General features: G+C 34.2%; 1 protein-coding gene across 6 annotated transcripts in view; it reads left to right on the top strand.

Moving 5' to 3' along the window:
- RBM41 (RNA binding motif protein 41) overlaps window positions 1–20,909 on the top strand; it is a 204,971-nt gene that overhangs the window by 30,960 nt on the left and 153,102 nt on the right. For 4 of the 6 annotated variants that reach the window (XR_005214517.1, XR_005214518.1, XR_005214519.1 and 1 more), the window contains exons 5-6: window positions 4,755–5,158; window positions 15,762–15,909. Coding sequence is in view for 3 of the 6 variants with exons in the window: in XM_037821394.1 (XP_037677322.1) it covers window positions 4,755–5,158; window positions 15,762–15,909 (552 nt within the window). In the remaining 3 variants the exon portion in view is untranslated. Of the gene's footprint in view, window positions 1–4,754; window positions 5,159–15,761; window positions 15,910–17,474; window positions 20,354–20,909 lie in introns of those variants that run through there. The other 2 variants (XM_037821393.1, XM_037821395.1) reach the window with 1 other exon arrangement.

Below are 20,909 nucleotides of genomic sequence, written 5' to 3'. Positions count from 1 at the left end.
GATGTTCTCTTCTTGAGTCGGCTTTGACAATTTGTATCTTTCTATGAGTTTGTCCATTTTGACCTAAGTTTTCTAATTGCTGGACTAATTGCTTTCATTTCTGTAGGGTTAGTACTGATGCCTCCTCTTTGAGTCTTGATTTTGGTAATTTTTGTCTTATTTTCTTGATCATCAAGAAAAGATCATTTTCTTGATCTTTTCAAAGAACCAGCTTTTGATTTTATTGATTTTCTCTCTTTCTGTTTTCTACTTCTTCTCTCATCTTTATTATTTTCTTCCTTCTGCTTGCTTTGCATTTAGCTTGCTCTTTTTCTACTTTCTCAAGTTGGAAGCTCAGGTTATAGGTTTGAAACCATTCTTTTCTGATATAGGCATTTAAAGCTACAAAATTCTCTCTGATAACTGCTTTCACTGCATCCATAAATTTTGATATGTTGTGTTTTCATTTTTATCCAGTTCAAAATATTTTAAAATTTCCTTTGTGAGTTCTTTGACCCATGGGTTATTTAGAAGTGAGTTGCTGAATTTCCAAATATTTGTGTTTTCCAAGATTTCTTTCTGTTTTCTATCTAAATGTAATTTTCTTGTGGTAGGAGAACATACTTTATATGATTTCAGTTTTAAAAATTTATTGAGACATTCTCCTACCTTGGGGCTCTCATCTGCTATGTGTATGATTGATTCCTTCACTTTCTTTAGTATTTACTCTGATGTCACCTTCTCAATGATATGTCCCCAGACCAACATTAAAATTGCAACCACCACCATGACCACCCCCCAGTACTTCCAATAACCTCTTATTGTGCTGTACTTTTTTTCTTCATAGCACTCATAACCTTCTAACATACTATGTAATTTACTTAGCTCCATGAATGCAGAGATCTTTGTTTTATTTATTTATGTATCCTAAGAACCTAGAACCTAGAATAGTGTCTGGCTCATAATAGTCACAGAATAAATATTTTTGAGTTTATGAATTAGTATATTCATCCACCTGGTCATAAGGTATCTGAAATTTGTTCACTCTCATTGGAATATAGTATTCCATTATTTAAATATATTGCAATTTTATAATGAATATCTCTGTAGTTTTTCTAGTTTGGGGCTATTATAAAGAGCTCTGGTCTGAACATTCTTATTCATTTATCCTGGTGCAATTATGTACATGTTTTTCTAGGGTATATATCTAGGAGTAGAATTGTTGAACATATCTTCAACATTACAAGGTAATGTCATACTAATTTCCACTGTGGTTGAACACTCCCACCAGCAATGTATGAGAGTTCTAGTTGCTCTACAACCTCTCTGACATGTGGTTTTGTCAGATTTTTAAATTTTTTGATAATACGGCAGTTTTCTATCAGCATCTCATTCCTTTCTAATGTAGTTGAGCACTTTTTCATATATTTATTAGCCATGAGCATTTCCTCTTTTGTGAAGCACTTTTTCAGTCTTTTACCCATTTTCTTAATGGTTGTCTGTTTTTTTCTATTGATTTATAGGAGTTATTCATATATTCCAGATTCAAGTTCCTTATCAGTTAATGTATAGCAAATGTTTCCCATTCTGTGGCTTTTCTTTTCCACCTTTTAATGGTATTTTTGATGAACAGACACTCTTAATTTTAAAATAGTAGAATTTATCAATCTTTTTCTCAATGGTTATTGCTTTTTATGTCCTAAGAAATCCTTACATATATACTCGTACACTTTGCTGATGGAAATGCAGAATATACAACTTCTACAGAATAGAATTTAGCAATATATATAAAAATCACATATACATAGGTATACTGGAAAATTACAAAATCCTGTTTGCACAAAGCTGTTTGTCGGGGCATTATTTATAATAGTAAAAGACTGGATATAGTACCAATGTGCGTCAGTAGAGGGGTATATTAGGATTCTCCAGGGAAACAGAACGCACAAGATATATATATTTAATTTAGGAATTGTCTCGTGTGACCTCGGGACCTGGAACGTCTGAATTCCTTAAGGCCCACAATAAGCTGGAAATTCCATTAAAGGTGATGTTGCCTTCCCCAGGGGAAGCTGACTGGCTAAAGTAGAGGCAGAAATTCTTCTGATTGCTAAAATCCTCAGTTCTGGCTTTTAAGCCTTCAAATGATTAAATGAGGAGATTCCCCACATTGCCTAGGGCAGTCTCCTTTGTTGATTGTAGATACACTCAGCCTTAGAAGCAAACAACTGATTTGAGATGTAAACGCATCTATGAAATACCCTTACAGTGACAATCAGGCCAGTATTTGTTTACCAGGCAACTGGACGCTATAACATAGCCAAGTTGACACATGAAATTGACCATCACAGGGAGTAGTTATATAAACTCTGGTACATCTACATAATGGAGTGTATTGTACAGCTGTAAGAAGGAAGGGTAAGAACTCTACACATTAATATGGAGTTATCTCCAGGATATATTGTTAAGTGCAAAAAAGTTTCAGAACTGTATTTATAGTAAGTTGCCTTTAGTGTAGAAGAGTGGTGTAACCAGTGAATTAAAAGAAGTATGTATACACATATACATATATATGTGTGTATGTATATGCCTAGTTGCTTATATTTTCAAAAAATAAATAATGAAATGATAGGCCAAACCCTAATTAAAATTATTACCTATGGGGTAGGAAGGGAACAGGATGAAGCAGACAGAGATGGAGGTGAGAGTTCTATGAAGTTACCATGTTACGTTTTTTAACTTTAGACCCATGTAAGTGTTTTACATAATGATTAAACAAATTTAAATCAAAAAAGGAAAAAAAAATCCCTTAAATTAAAAACAACCTGAAGCAAATGAACCTAACTATAAATAGAGTTGGTAGCATAATCACACAGAGAAAACACTTATATTTGTTTTAAAACATAAAGCATATTTGTACATTCCTAATGGATATATTTTAAGGACAGAAGTAACTAGAAAGAAATATAAAACTGTGTTCACTTGTTTTATCATTGGTAGTAATATAAGTATTGTTATTGACATTTTAAAATTCGATAATTGTATTATAGGAAAAAGCTAATAAATACTTTTGTTAATATTATTAAGAGTCAAAATTTTAAGCATATAGGAAAAGAGATACAAGTCTAAAATCAAGGAGTTTAAGTAAAAACCTTGTAATTTTAAATTTGAATTGGAAATACCAATATGAACTCATGATTTCTTTTTCTATTAGGAAATGTTTCCTAAGTCTGTCCACTGAAAAGCCCTAGAAGTAACAACAACCCCTTGCAACACATCATGGTTTCTAAATACCATTTCCCATTAAAAGCAACCAGAGGTCCTTGGAGAAATATTCTGGGTCTGGGTCAGGAAATGTACAAGATGAGCTTGGGACAACTTGTGCCAGAAAACTGGGAAGCAATACTGGAGCCAACTTGAGGAGGCTCCCACTGGTCCTAAGTGGGATAATTTGATGATTAAAAAGAATAATGACATTTAATTGAAACATATCAAATATAAAAAATTCATGTTCTCATAATGATATTAAAAATAATCATTGGACATTTCTAGGTTACCAACTCATTACTCTGATAATTAGTAAATAATGGGGTAAAAAGCATTTATCCTGCCTTTCCTGTAAGAATTGTATTTTAGGGAAACCAAATAGTTGATAATGGTAAGTTCATTACAGAATTCCAGCTAATAAATCAAAAGAAATAACAGAATTAGGAGAGTCCCAATTTCACAGCCTTTAATAAGGCAATGTTCATCAATGAATGCAAAAACCATGAGGTGAAAAGTAAATAGGAGAACTTAGTATTGGAGGGCTTAGATTAACACTACTTGAATCCACTGATCAATTTCAACTTCACTAAAAATGGAACCCCAAATATTGTGCCTTATATGATCAATAGGGAGTACACAACACCACCTATAAAGGATTCTTGCCTTAAAAAAATTGAACCTGAACCTAGTCAAACCTCTAGATCAGCAACGTCCAAATGACTTTTTGCAAATATGCAAATAGCCTTTATCTGCTCTATACAATTTGGAATCCACTAGCCACACATGGTTATTGCGCATTTGAAATGTGACTAGTGTGACTAAGGAACTGATATTTTTTAATTAACTAGCTATATGTGGATAGGGCCTGCTATATTAGATAGCATAGCTCTAGATTAAGCTACCAGTTTACAGGAAATACAAGGAATAGAAGAAGAATTTAAAACAATACCATAAGGAAACAATCAGCCAAATCCATTTGTTCTAAGAACAAATGACCTGGTTTCTCTAATAAATCAATGGGTTGGGGTAAAAACAGGCTGGGGCAAGGGTGGGAAAGAAGGGGCAGTTTTTTAGATTAAAAGAGATATAGCCAAGTGCTCGTTTAGATCCTGAATTGAACACCAGTTGTAAAAAGCTATCTTTGAAATAACTAAGGCAATATGAATATGAACTTGGATTTAGATGATGCTGAGGAATTATTGTTAATTTAGTGAAGTGTGATAGTGCCATGCTGGTTATAATTTTTAAATGTCCTTATCAGTTAGAGGTGCCTGAGAGTGAATGCCTCCTTAAATTTTGTGTCCTAGGTGCCTTACTTGCCTCATCATGGTCCGGGCCTTGCTTGGAGTACACTGTGATCAAATAGCTACTATTGTTATTTATCACAGGTTGTAAAGACCTGCAGCAGAGTTTCTATATTTGAGATCCAGGATATAATTTTTATTCATTTGTCAAAGGTTGTATTGGTAGGCTTTGTAGAATTTCCTTATCTCTTTGTCTTGATCCAGATGAACCCCAAAAGAAGAACAAAGGTGACCCCATGAACAACCTGGAAAGTTTTTACCAAGAGATGATAATGAAAAAACGTCTCGAAGAGTTCCAACTTATGAGAGGTGAACCCTTTGCTTCCCACTCACTGGTCTCAGCTACATCAGTGGGAGATAGTTGCACAGCTGAGAACCCATCATTACTCCAGGACAAGGGAAAACAGGCAGCCCAGGGTAAAGGTCCCAGTCTCCATGTGGCAAAAATTATTGATTTTTCACCTGAGCAGTGTTGGACGGGGCCTAAGAAGCTGACGCAGCCAATAGAATTTATCCCAGAAGATGAGATCCAGAGAAATCGTTTGTCAGAGGAAGAGATCCGAAAAATTCCTATGTTTTCTTCATATAATCCAGGGGAGCCAAACAAGGTATAGGTCAAACCAAGAAAAAATATGTGGGTTGTTTTCATTTTTATTTACCTCTACCTAAAGTAATACTTTTAAATTAGCTTTGATTATACCAAAGAATCATGAAATAGGCATGGTGATTGTGTTTGTTCTTGACCTTGATTATTTATTGTCTGCATAGTATATAAGTAGCATATTCCCTATGATATATTTCATGCGTTTCTAATGTCCTCAGCTACCCTTGGAATTTTAAAGAAATCTTGACAAGACTCTAGTCCCTACACACTAGAAGCCCTAAACAGAAGGAAAAATAACCTCCAATTTCCTAGGGTAATAATAATTAAGTCGTCTTCATAGTACCACTATTTCCAGTAGCCATGGTGCCTCTAGAATTAGTCAATAAATAATTGACTGACTGGTTACTGTTACCACATGAGGTTTCTCTTCAGAATTCTCCACCCTTGTTTCATATGGCATAAGCTTATGTTTCTGATTGCTAGACAACAAAGCAATAAACACATGTCCTCTAAGCTTTTAGAATTTGACAAAGCTGTAACTAAGTAAAGATGTGAATAATCCTTGTTTTATTGATCAGATCATTATTTCACATTCATGGTATATGTTACATCTAGACTGGGAAACTCCTCATTTTCATGTCACCCAAAGAGGCAACACAAGCCCCTAGGGCATATACTTTGTTGCATCTAAATTATAAAACAAAAACAAAAATAAAATGCTAGTTTCTAGCCGTCCCTGAACTTTTTTAAAAAGGCATTGTAGATGAGGGACATTAAAGCAGTTTCATTTAAGTGATTGAGTTTCTAATATATCCTTGGTGTTAGTTCAAGATTAGCTGGATTTTTATTTTTTATTATGAAATATTACTGATATACAAAAGTTATAGAAAATAACAAAAGCTGTGTACTCAGCCAGCCATCTTTAACAATTCTTAACATTTTCCATAAGGCTTCCATATATTCTTCAACAATCCCATTCCCCTCCCTCCTTTCTATAGGTAACCACTATCCTGAATTTGGTATTTATCATTCCCATGCATGTTATTATATTTTTACTACATACGTATGTATTCATAAATAATATATAGTTTTATACATTACATATCCTTCTACAGTTTCCCTCTTTGACTCAATCTACATAATGTTTTTGAAATTTATTTCCAATGATAGAAGTTGCTATATACTATTCCATTATAGAAATATACCTTAGTATGTGTATTTGTTCTGTTGAATTTTTGATCATTCCATTATTTTGCTATTACAGATAATTATACACTGAATATCATTGTACATATCTCCTGTTGTACATCTGCAAGAGTCTCTCTAGGACTATGTTTTTCAAACTTCAAGTCATAATTAGGAGGTTACAGCCAGAAATCTTTTCAATGAAATGAAATAGAATAGAAAATATCCAAGTGCATTCAATAGAGTAAGGGTAATTATTGTGGCTTGAAACTTTTGTTTCATTTGTGTGTTTGTATGTGTGTGGGTGTGTGAGAAAGAGGGGTAGAGGGAGAGAGAGAGAGAGAGACTGATTGAGAAAGAGAGAGAGAGATTGACATGTATGGGCCGTAAGGTAAAATGTATTTCTTCCTGTAGATCTCAGACAAAACAGTTGGAAAGACATTACTCTATTGCAGTGGTTCTTAAATATTAGCATACATCAGAATCACCTGGAGAACTTATTAAAACAAATTGCTGGACCCTACCCCCAGAATTTCTTAGTAAATCTGGAGTGAGGCCAGAGAATTTCTATTTCCAGCAAGTTGCCAGGCGTTGTTGATGCTGCTGGTCTGAGAGTGGCATGTTAAGGATCACTGCTCTGGGGTATACACCTAGGAGTGGAATTGCTTTGATATATAGAGCATGTATATCTTCAACTTCCAATGAGCAGGGTTTCAGAGATCCCCTTTGTTTAGGTCCTTGCCAAGACTTTGTAGTATTACCAAGTATAGACTTTTTATTTTTGCCAGTTTGATAGGTTTGTTTAATAGTATCTCATTGTTTTAATTTACATGTTCTTGATTTCCAGTGAAGCTGAGCATGTTTTTAAGTTCATTAGCCTTTCGGAAATCTTCTCTGAATTGCGTGTTCCTTTACTCTGTCTATTATTTGGTTGTTTGTTTTTTGATATTTATTTATTTAAGGGTATTATTTTTAAATTCTGAATACAAATCACCTGCTGTTTATTTAACAAATATCTTCTCAATGGGTGGCTTATCTTTTTAATGTTGCTTCCAATGTCTTTTGTGAGCAGAGGTTTTTCATTTTAACATAAGCAGATTATCGGTACTTTTTCTTTAATGGTTTGTGCTTTTTAAGTCTTTTTAAAGAATATTTTCCTACATAACAGTAATAAAAACACAATTCAGTAAAAATGAACAGAAGTTATAAACAGACATTTCACAGCGAAGAAAACATGAATGGCCAATAAACATGTGAAATCTCACTAATAATCAAGGAAATGCAAAATAAAACCAGAGTGAGATACCATTTAACACCCAGTGAGTTGGCATACATTTAAAGGTCTGACAATGCCAAGTATTGGTGAACACTAATATACACCACTAGGAGAATATAAATGAATACCATCACTTTCAAAAACTTTGTGGCAATAACTAGTAAAATTGAAGATGCTCATACACCATAAGTCAGCAAGCCCACTCCTAGGTATATGTTGTAGAGAACCTCTTAAAATTCACACTACGTGGCATGTTGCAAAGATACTCATTGCAGCATCATTTGTAAGCAACGTGAATTTTCAGCAGTAGGAGAATGGATAAAATGTGGTATATTCATATGATAGAATACTAGATAGTGGAGAAATTGCATAAAGTATGATTACAGGCATCAACATGGATGAAACACCCAAACAGTATGGAAAGAAAAAAGCTAGTTGCAGACTTCTGGCTTCACCTAAAACATTTAAAGAGTTTGGAAGTCATCACTTGCCCCGTAAAACAAGAAAAATAGCTGAACAGACTAAAAATTGATGACTTTTCTTGGACCCAGAGAATTGAAGTCACATGGCAACCTGCCACCCCCAAATCTAGAGAAATGGGTGATTATGGAGAATCACAGCCCAGGATTTGCTTACCAGGAGCAGAAGTCACTGGAGCCATAAACTTGTAAGAACACTTAAATGGTAACTTTGACAAATGGCTGGAGACAGAGTGTAGACTAATGTGGGAGTGAGAAACTCCTGGGGACTGCAGTCTTAGGAGGCCCCCACATTTTTGTGGGAACCTCCAGGTTCTTAAGGTGAAGAACCAAGAAAAACCCTCCTGTTTCTGGTAGGGAGAGTGGAAAAGTAACCATTTTGAAATGTGCACAGAGCATGCTCGGTAACAAAGGCCTGTCTTCTTAAGGGAAACTGCATTACCAGAACCTTATCCATAAGACTCAGTGGAAGGACAGTTGGACAGCTCCAGCCCCCTCTGCCTTTCTGTCTCAGGTAAGGGGAGGAAAAAATATGCTGAGACATGCTTCTGAAAGCCACAGCCCAAGTACTTGGGCCCACTAAAAAAAACAAGATATTAATCATAAGATAATAGAACACTTACCCTGCCCAACACCTTATGAGACTGCAGCAGCAGGGCTCTGTTATAATAACTGTGGATTATAGGTGAAAGTATTGCAATTTTCACACTTAAGGAGTTTTAGGAACAACCACAGAAAACGGGAGACTAAAACAAGGGCTCTAGAGGAAATTGAAACCTCTAACACCTATAGCTATAGCAGACATTAAACACAGCCCAACTTCTGGCCAATTGACATAAAACCTCACACTAAAGTCCTGTGTACCTCAGTTCCTATTATCTAATATATCATGGCCAATTTCCAACAGAAAAATAACCAGGCATGCTAAAAGAAAAAAAAAACATTCTTAAGAGACAAAGCAAGATCAGAACCAGACTAAGATAAGCACAGATTTTGGAATTACCAGATATGGAATTTAAAATAACTATGATTAATATGCTAGGGGCGCTAATGGAAAAAGTAGACAACATGCAAGAACAGATGGGTTATTGTAAGCATAGAGATGGAAACTAAAAAAGAATGAAAAGGGAATGTTAGAAATCAAAAACAGTGTAACAGAAAAGAAGAATGCCTTTTGATGGGCTCATTAGTAGATCGGGCACACTCAAGCAAAGTATCCTTGAGCTTGAAGAGATATCAAAAGAAACTTCCCAAATTGAAATGCAAAGAGAAAAATGAAAACAGTGGATCAGAATATCGAATAACTGTGAAACAGTTACAAAAGATGTAGCACACATGTAATAGGAATACCAGAAGGAAAAGAAAGAGAAAGGAGCAGAATATTTGAACTAAAAATGGCTGTCTGGTTTCCAAAATTAATGACTGACACCAAACCACAGATTCAGGAAGCTCAGAGGATAGATAAATGCCAAAAGTTTACGCTTAAGCATATCAGAGTTAAACTACAGAAAATCAAAGAGAAAATCCTGAAAAAAGCCAGAGAAAAGTAGCTCTTTGTATATAGAGGAACAAAGATAAGAATTACATTGGTCTTCTCATTAGAAACCATGCAAAAAGGGAGTAGAGTGAAATATTTAAAATGTTGAAAGAAAAAATCCTCCGACCTAGAATTCTGTATCCAGTGAAATGAGCCTTCAAAATTGAAGGAGAAGTAAAGACTTTCTCAAAGAAAAACTGAAGCAATTTGTTGCTAGTAAACTTGCCTTGCAAAAATTGTTAAAGGAAGTTCTACAGAGAGAAGGAAAATGATACCGATTAGAAACTCAAATCTACATAAGGAAAGGAAGAATGTCAGAGAAGGAATAAATGAAGTTAAAATAAAGTGTTTGTTGATAAGTTTATTCTTATTCTCAAATGGTCTAATAGATAGCTTTTTGTACAAAGTAATAATAGCAACATGTTGAGTGATTATAGCATATGGATAAATGAAATTAATGACATGAGTGTTACAAGGGACAGAAGGGAGGGATTGAGAATACTCTGTTATAAGGTATGTATACTACTCATGATGTAGCATAGTGTTATTTGAGAGGGACTTAGATTAGTTATAAATGTATATTTCAAACTCTAAGGCAACCACTAAAAAGATATAAGAAAGTATAATTGATATGCTAACAGAGGAGAGAAAATGGAGTCATATAAAATGATAACCATTGTCTACACTCTTCCAGAAAAGAGAAGCAGAGAGAACATGTCCTAATTCATCTTTATGAGCTCAGCATTAGCCTAATACCAAAACCAGATCAAGTAATTACAATAAAGGAAAGCTATACTGATCTCTCATGATCATAGATGCAGAAATTCTCAACAAAATATTATCAAATCGAATCCATTATATTTAAAGAATTATACACCATAACCAAGTGGGATTTGTTCCTGTTATGCAAGGCTGGTTCAATATTTGAGGATCAATTAATGTAATCCTCCATCAATAGACAGAAGAAAAATCATAATCATATCAATTGATACAGTAAAAGCATTTGAGAAAATGATAAAAAGTCTCAGCAAAGTAGGAATAGAGGGGGACATCCTCAACTTGATTAAGAACATGTACAAAAAACCTACAACTAACATCATATCTAAAGTTGACAAACTGGATGCTTTCCCCTAAGATTGGGAACAAGGGAATTGAGCATTGCACTGGAAGTTCTGTCTAGTATCATAAGACAAGAAAGGAAATGAAAGTACACAGATTGGAAGGAAGAAAAAAAAACTGTCTTTATTCGCAGATGACATGGTTGTATATGTAGAAAATCCCAAAGAAATGACCCCTTCCCCAAGACAACAACAAAAACTCCTTGAACTAGTAAGCGATTATAGCATGGTTGCAGGATACCAAAGTTAATATACAGAAGTCCGTTACTTTCCTGTGAACCAGCAATGAACAGTTGAAGTTTGAAATTAAAATCATGATACCATTTACAATAGCATCCTGGAAAATGACGTATTGGGTATAAGCCTCACAGAATATGGATAGAATATGTGGAAAACTGTAAAACTGATGAAAGAAATTGAAGAAGATCTAAATAAATTCAGAAGTATTCTATATTCATGGATGGAAGACTTAGTATTGTTAAGATGTCAACTCTTCCCCCACTTGACCTATAGATTCAACACAATCACAGTGAAAACCCTAGCAAGCTATTTTGTAGATATTGACAATTCTAAAGTGTACATAGAAAGGCAGAAGACTCAGAATAGCCAACAAAGTATCTAAGAAGAACAAAGTTGGAGGACTGACACTACCCAACTTCAAGACTTACTTTAAAGCTACAGTAATCAAGTCAATGTGGTAATTAGTGGGGGAAAAAAGGCACAAAGGTCAATGGAGCAGAATAGAGAGCCCAGAAATAGATCCACATACATATAGTCAACTGATCTATGCCAAAGGAACACAGGCATTTCTCTCACAGAGAGTCTTTTCAACAAATGGTACTGGAACAATGGACATCCCTATGCAAAAAAAAAAAAAGAAATTAATCTAGACATAGACTTTACAACTTTCATAAAAATTAACTCAAAATGGATTATAGAGCTAAATATATAAAACAATACTGGAAAACTACTAGAAGAAAACAGGAGAAAAACATGAAATTGTATTTGTTGATAAGTTTTTAGATATAATACCAAAAGCATGATTTGTGAAAGAAAAAACTGATCTGTTAGACTTTATTAAAATTAAAAACTTCTCCTCTGTGAAAGATACTGTTAAGAGAATGAAAAGATAAGCCACAGACTGGGAGAAAGTATTTGCAAAACACATATCTGGTTAAAACAAAGAAACAAAAACCTTGTGTCAAAAGTATACCAAGAACTCTTAAACTCAACAGTAGGGAAACAACCCAATTTAAAAATGCTCATTAAAAAATGACCAAAAAATGATGGAAAACACACATATGAAAAGAAGCTTATCATCATTTGTCATTAAGGAATTGCAAAGTAACAACAACAACGTAATACCACTTCGAACATATTTTGGAATGGCTAAAATTCATAGAAAATTCTGAAAATACCAAATGCTTTTGAGGATGTGGGGCAATAGGAACTCTCATTCGTTACTGGTGGGAATGCAGAATGGTACAACCACTTTGGAAGACAGTTTGGAAGTCTCTTACAAAGCTAAACATTGTTTTACCATAAGATCCAGCAGCTGAGCTCCTGAAATTTATCCAATTGATTTGAAAACGTATGTTCACAAAAATCTGCACGTGAATATTCATAGTAGCTTTATTCATAATCACCAAAACCTGGAAGCAATCAATACATGAGTGGGTAAACAAACCGTGGTACATCCATACAATGGAATATAATTCATCAATAAAAAGAAATGAGCTTTCAAGCCATGAAACCACATGGAGAAACCTTGAATGTATATTAATAAGTAAAAGAAGCCAGTATGAAAAGACTACATATTGTATGATCCCAATTACATAACATTCTGAAAACTACAAAACTATAGAGATTGTGAAATGATCTTCCTAGGGGTTCTGGGGAGTGGGGAGGGATAAACAGATGAAGCACAGGGTATTTTTAGGGCAGTAAAATTACTCTGTATGATACTGTAATGTAATGTTGGATACAAGATTATGCCTTTGTCAAACCCATAAAACTAAACTTAATGTATGCAAATATTAAAAAATCATTTAGGAGGTTAAGGGATAACCTGTGATAGCACATTCTAACTGTATTACAAATATGAACCAACTTCACTGAAGGGGATGAGGAAAGGTTGCTGACCAGAAATGCCTGGAGTCTCGAAGACTAAAGGCAAAAGGAACTGCACATGGTATTGTACTTTGTTTCCCATGGAGATACAGGTTAACAATTCTGATACTTCTCTACATGTATTCTGGAATGGAACAATTAAATAAATGGATGGCAGATGGTAGGAGACAGGTTTATCACTGTTGGAGTGGGAGTTTACAAACAAGGGGAGGAAAGTAGAATGATCCATGTGATAATGGATTAGAGTGGGGGACAATCAGTACAAACTCATGTTTAACTTAATATCAGTATAGTAGGATATATATATAGAAATATTTCTAGATATATGAAATATGTGTATATACACAGGTTAATATAAACACATTTTTTGGCTCTTCAGCTAGAGGGCCTAAATGAAATAACACCTTAGTAGCAATGAGCAGATCTTGGTTTCTAATACTATTCTCCATTAAAAGGAATCAGGACTCTTTGGAAAAAACGTCTGATTCTAGGAATGGGGCAGGAAGTATGCAAGATTAGCCTGGAGCACCTTGTAGTGCTACAAAGTAAGAAAATGAAGAAAAAAAAAACAAAAGAAAATGGTGGGGGTCGGGTATGTCAAAGGAGCACAGGAGTCAAACAAAAAGCTTTCAGTGGCTAAAGCTGGAAAAATTTGTGCAACAAACTAAATAAAATAGTACTGAATTATAACCCAAAGTATAAAATAAATATCCATGAGTTCATACTAATATAAATAAATGACTGAATAAATAAATGAGGGAGAAAAGACAAATTTCCTATGCAGAGTTCAAATGATTTATGTACATACTCTGCTCTCAAGGAAGGGGAGCATAATTCCCCACTACTTAGCTGTGCACTGCTCACAGTGACTTCCTTCCAAAGAGTACAGTATGGAAAGCAGGGAGAAAAGGGACATTAGTTTAAAAACTAAGGAAATCTAATAAACTGTGGATTTTAGTTAATAAAAACATATCAATATTGGTTCATTAATTTTTAAGAAATGTATTATACTAATATAATGTTATCACTAGGGAAAACTGGGTGCAGGGTGTATGGGAATTCTCTGTACTATCTTCTCAATTTTTCTGTAAATCTAAAACTTAGAAAATAAATTCTTTGAAAAGGGGTTAATAAAGGTAACTACAGAAGAATGAATACAGTGTAATACCATTTAAACTTCAAAACATACAAAACAGTGCTGTATATTACATAGCAATACCAGAAAGAACTTCATCCTCATTATTTGAAATTTAAAGAAATATTTATCTTGTTTTTTAGCCTAGTTGTATCTTTGTGTGCGTGTGTGTGCATATTTATCAAAATATATATATACATGTGAAGATATATATACACATGTATGGATGTGTATATGTCTATTTATCTATGTTTTTGTATCAGAGAGGATGTATCTAAGTAAGAACTGACAGAGACACCTCGACCAAAAGTCCTCTTGATTTAAAAAAAAAATGAAATGCTTAGAGTCTGTTTTCACATGCCCCTTTCTATGGTTATTTAATTTGATGATGCTTTCAGGATGTGTATTTGAGAGGTAAGACTCTAAATCACTTGACGTTTCTTAAGTAAGTCACAAATCACTTTAAATCTATGCCCTTGCCTTTAAGATACAGTGAACATGTGCATATCCAGTTTTTAAAGACTTGGGGACATAAAGATCCTAACTCTTGTTACAGTGTTTATATATTTATACACATCAATGGTTATGCCATTTAAGTCAGCTCTATTTTCTTGCTCTTAGTTTCTGATGCTCTGGTCTGAATTATTCTTAAGTTCCTTTATGCTATAAAGGATGTAACTAATGGTAGCTGATATATGACCTTTTTTGTCCTACTGAATGTTTTTTCAAGATGTTGTAGCCTAATAGATACAATATCTTCTCTTATTTCTCCGACTGTAGTAGTGATGGTCTTTTGAAGTTTTTCTCCCTTTGTGGTCTGTTTTCTCCCATTGCATTTTTTTCTGTTTGTTCTGTTCTCTTTCACATTAGAGGATTTCCTCAGCTGCCTGATAATCCAAGCTTATATTTGTGAGTAGGGGAGTAAAAAGCTGATTGGTGGCTCTGAGGACATGGCTTCACTTGAAGGTGATGAGGCTGGGCTATTTGTTGGAGAAATTCCCCATCCTAAGACTGTATCTCTATATCTTTCCTCTTGGTGCTTATCAGACTCCCCAGAGAAGACTTTTCCACATTCTTGCTTCTAGGATACTACCAGCATTCTAGGAGCCAAATGAAGGAAAAAGTTTGGGGAATCTTCAGAATTCAGTATGCATTCTTTCTCTTAATGTCCTTGCTTTCAGAAACACTATTCACACCCTCAACTATGTTTATCATTCCCTGCTTTCAGAGAATGAACCTCCAGTGTTCTGCCAAGATTAGGGAGGGGCCTTATCCCATAACATATTGTGGAGAGGGGTTTTAAAGATCACATTGGGTTTTTAAACTGCTTTTTCAACCTACCCACCTTATTTTAACCCCATCCCTTTACATGCATTTCCAGAGATACCTGAAGCTATCAGTTCCTAAACTGTTCAAAGATTCTTAAATGTAGATCGGGTTGGTTTTTGTCTTTCCCCACTGCTGGTTTAAGATTCAGCTTTCTTGTATATGCGAGACAGTTCCTTCTCATCCAATTATTTCCTAGTTTCCAGAATATTGTTGCTATTGTCTCCTTTCCTTGTTCTTCCTGACCTTAAGAGTTTTGGTTTAAAAAAAAATTCTTATACATTTAGAGGGATTCCTAGAGGGACTGAATTTAGATACATGTGTTCAATCCACCATCTTTATCTGAAATTAATTCTAACTATAATGAGAGTTGCCTTACCTCCCTCATTTGATATTTCTGTGGATCCTCGTTTTGCATTAGGTGTTGTATCTGAAGAACCTTAGCCCCCGGGTGACTGAGAGGGATCTTGTCTCACTATTCGCTCGGTTCCAGGAAAAAAAAGGACCTCCAATTCAATTCCGAATGATGACTGGACGCATGAGAGGCCAGGCTTTCATCACCTTCCCCAGTAAGTAACTTCATCTAGGTAAATGCTCAGTTGTAGCATCAGTTCACTAGAGATTGCCTATAACCTCTCTAATTTAGATATAGCCCTTTGATTTCTCCATAGCACATGAGTCAACAGTTGTTGAACAAGTACATAGGAAGAAGGGAAAGGAAGTGAGGAATTTATGTTTTTAATGTTCTTCTGTCCCCCTTTCTGTTCTTCCTCATCCATTAACAGTGCAAGACCACCTTACCCCAGTGTTCTTCTGAGATTAGGCAGATCTCAGTTTTCCCCAATCTTGGCACCCCTTCTCACCCTACCAAAATTTACTTTCCCCTTGCTGACAATTATATTTCTGGTCCGAATAATAATTGTATTCCTTATTAATTAATGAACTGGTATTCTGATCAGAACACTATTCCTTTAGGACTAAGTGACTGCAAATCAATATGCTAATTCATATAATTCATAATGAATGGTGATATAATCTTCTAAATAGTGTTTGCATGTTAATATGTGGCTTCACTACCTTAATACAAAGGGAAGAATAATAATAGGAATTTCCGTTTCTATGCCAGATCAGATAATATGTCTTTTTGGGGAGAGGCTAGATAGGAACTATACCCTTAATTGTCCCTAAACTATTCATGATTTATAAGCAGCCTACTTACCTATGTGTAGACAAATGCTTTCACACATGAGCATTGCCAGAGTCCCCTCTATTTTTCTACTGTTTTCACCTAGCCTTGTACCTTTCCTGTCTTATTGAAGGTTTACGGATCCTCTACAAAATAGTTTTCAATCTTTTCAAGTGAGAGGATCCCTTTTAAATGTAAAAAAATTTGTAGACCCCCCTCCCCCACTTAATATGATCCATTAATTGAAAACCTGTGTAATGAAAAAGGCTTTATAAATTCAAGGATTATTTTAAATGGATAGCCGTTTTACTAATCTTAGCAGCTATATGCACTTGATAATTTGTAGCACATATATATGTTAGACATAAATTATTGCTTCAGTCTGAGGACATTTCGTATGTACTTATGATTTCTCATACTCCCAGCAATAATTCCACCCCATCTCCGAGACCCACAAATTGAATATTCCTGCTATAACACATCTTATACCTCAAGCCCTATATAAGGGCTCCCATAGCCACTCTACCACCAAAAGAAAAAAGTTGCAAAATTTCTTCAATGCCATGATAGCTTTGATTTGTTTCACCCATTTTGGAAAATATTAGGTTCTCACATTACTTATAATCTGTGATCTAAGATAAAGACTCATGTATTATTAGTTATAACTTAGACTTCTTCAGCATTCTGTCTATATCCTTCTTTATTTACCTGTATCTCTGAACTAGGAGATGCGCTTAGACATCCAGCTATCCATTTTAAGTTTTTATTGGTATTATTCTTAGCCATTAATTTAATCTTGCTGAGTTATACAAATTAGAGATTATAGAAAAGATGATAACTACAAATAACTACATGGCCTTACAGCCTGACATTTAAGAACCTAAATTAGACTTGGAGTAGAATTGAAGTATTAAGCCCCATGTAATTTCATGTTTTTTTCTCTTTTAGATAAGGAGATAGCATGGCAAGCATTACATCTAGTAAATGGATATAAACTGTGTGGGAAAATATTGGTGATAGAGTTTGGAAAGAACAAAACACAACAGTCACATCTCCAGGCTGCTTCTCTCATACCATGTGCTACAGATAACACTACAGAAATCATAAATAGATTGTGAATCTGGGGTGGTCCTTTTATATCAGAAACTTGAATATAGGATTTGTGTATAGATATCTGTTTGGAGTTGAAGAGTAGAAACTAAGTGAGTAGGAAAAAAGAGTAATCAAAATAATCCCTTTCAGCTTTGGGAGAAAATTGATAGAAAGCATTTTTTATAATAAAAGAATGCATAGGATAAATGATATGCTAAGAATGAAGGGTAGGATACAAAGAGTATCCTTTTCTCAGGATAAATTAGAAAGGTTTTTTTAATCTTTATAATTTTTCTGGAGTCTTCAACATTTATCCTTAGAATAACATTCTCTCCAAGTCCACCTCCTATATAAGAACGAGAAAACCAGTTAACATGTTGAAATATTTATTTACTAGATCTCATTCATCCCTAATTTTGCCCACCTAGTAAGCAAAAGACTAGGACCCTAGGCCTAAACATCAACAAATGTTGTAAAGTCATAACTATCAGTAGTAGCAGTAGGTAATTTCATAAGTTGGTCCATATATTTAATGAATGCTTCTCATTAAGCTAACAAAAAGCTATATATTTTTCTAAAGGAATTTTTAGATCAAAATATTGGCATTCTTGCCATTTAAGCTAGCTACCATTGAGTGATCATTCAATTCAAAGCAATAAATATTGGATAATTGTCTAATATCTGTTTGGCATTAGTTATATGAATTTTAGAAGAGAAACATGCTCGCAAAAATATACTCAAAGGGAGTGAGAGGAAAGAGTTCTCTAAAAAGGAGGCAGCCATCCCCAAATCTCCAAGTTGTTTGTTTATGGTTGCTGGAGGATAGAAAGACAGTAAGGTATGGAGGAAGTAGTATAAACTTTGGAGTCATTCAGACCTGTTTAAACTTCATAACTATACTTATCTCTTTGGGATCTTTACAAGTCAATCTGAGCTTCAGTTTTCTCTCTTGTAAAATTAGGACGATAATATTACTTATCTCATTGGGTTCTGAGCATTAAATTGAGATGATACTATCCAGGCTGAGAACAGAAAGAAAGAATAATGAAGAAAAATGAACAGAGTCTCAGAGAACTCTAGGAAACCATTAGCCACACCCAACATACGCAAAATGGGAGTGCCAGAAGGAAAGAGAGAAGAAAGGAGCAGAAAAAATATATAAAGAAATAATAGCTGAAAATGTCCCAAATTTAGTGAAAAGACATTATACATCCGGGAAACTCACCAAACTCCAAGTAGGATAAAGGCAAAGAAATTGCCAAACAGGAACATTGTAATAAACATGCTGAAAGGCAAAGAGAAAATCTTGAAAGCAACATGAGAAAAAATGGATCATCACCTTACAAGAGAATTTCAATAACATTTCTCATCAGAAACAATGGAGATGGCAGTGGGATAATTTATTTAAAATGATCAAAGACAAAAAACTGTTATCCAAGAATTCTATATCCAGCAAACTATTCTTCACAAATGAAGGTGAAATAAAGCCCAGATAATTAAAAACTGAAAATTTGTTCCTTGAAGACCCATCTTACAAGAAATATTAAATGAAGTCCTTTGGGCTGAAAACAAGTGACCTCAGACAGTAATTCAAATCCATACCAAAAAAAAAAAAAAAAAAAAGCATTGGTTACTATAAAAGACAGTTATAAATGCATATTTTCCTTCTCAACTGATTTGAAGAAAAATTGTATAAAACTATATATGTAGCTGCATTCTTGGGCCTGTAATGTATAGAAATGCAGTATATTTGCCAATAACAACACAAAGGAGGTGGGTGGGAGCAAAATTGTGTTGGAATAATGAAATGACTCTAGATGATAACTCAAATCCCCAGGAACAAATAAAGAGAACCAAGAGAACCAGAACTGGGAAATGAGAAGATTAATCTAACAAAAGATATAAAAACTGTGCTTGCTCTCCTTTCTTCCCTTAGCTTAGCTTCTCTAAAAGACATAAAATTATATAAAGGAATAATTATAATGTGCTGTTTGGTATAACATATATAGAAGTAATATGTATAACAATAACACCACAAAAAGGGGGGGGGGGAATAGAGCTATATAGAACTAAATTTTCTACATCTCACTGGAATTAGTATAAATCTGAAGCCAATTCTGGTAAGGTAAGATGTATACAGTAAGCCCTAAAGCAACCACTGAGGAAATAACTAAAAAATACAGTGGAAAAAATCATTAAAGAAATTAAACTGTAGCATTAGAAATTACTGAATGTAAAATAAAGCAGTAAAAGAGGAATAGAGGAACAAAAATAGATGAGACAGAAAACAAACAGTAAAATGGTTGATATAAATCCACCTACATCAATAATAATATTAAATGTGAATAGATTAAACAATTCAATCAAAAGGCAAAGATTATAAGAGTGGAAAATAAGATTCAACTCTATGCTGTCTGCTGGAAATACTTTGAATTCAAAACTTTAAATATATGGAAAGTGAAAGGATGAAAAAAGTATAACATGCAAGCTGTCATCACCAGAAAGCTGGAGTGGCTATACTAGTGTCAGACAAAATAAACTTTAAAACAAAAAATGTTACCAAAGATAAGGAGGGATATTTTACAATGTTAAAAGGGTCAATCCATCATGAAGATATAACAAGTTTAAGGAAATATGTATCCAATAATGGAGCACCAAATTAAAAGTAAAAACTAAAAAAAAAAATGAAGGAAGAAATAGACCATTCAACAATATTACTTGATGGCAATACCCCACTTACAATAATGGATAGAACAAATAGGCAGAAGATCAACAAGGAAATAAAAGACTTGAACAACACTATAAACCAAATAAAAATAACAGACATCTCTAGGACACTCCACTCAACAACAGAATGTACTTTATTCTCAAGTGTACATGGGACATTTCTCTGAGATAGACCATATGCTAAGCCATAAAAAAACCTCAGTAAGTTTAAAATCATTGAAATCATATAAAATATCTTTTCTGACCACAGTGTAATGAAATTAGAAATCTTTAAGAGAAAAAAATTGGAAAACTCCCAAATATGAAAAGTTAAAGAATACAATTGGTCAAAGAAGAAATTACAATATAAATCAGAAAATCCTTTGGGATGAATGAAAATGAAGACAACATACCAACATTTATGAGATGCAGCAAAAGCGGGGCATATAGGTAAATTTATAACTACAAATTCCTGTATTAAAAATGAAGAAAGATCACATATCAATAACCAAATTTTCCACCTTAGGACAATGGAAAAAGAAGAGCAAACTAAACTTAGAGCAGCAAAAAGAAGGAAATAATTGA

The sequence above is a fragment of the Choloepus didactylus genome, chromosome X, assembly GCF_015220235.1.
Source record: "Choloepus didactylus isolate mChoDid1 chromosome X, mChoDid1.pri, whole genome shotgun sequence".
NCBI classification, from domain to species: Eukaryota; Metazoa; Chordata; class Mammalia; order Pilosa; family Megalonychidae; genus Choloepus; species Choloepus didactylus.
Note: the sequence above shows the minus strand (reverse complement) of the source record. Positions and strands in the feature narration are given on the sequence as shown.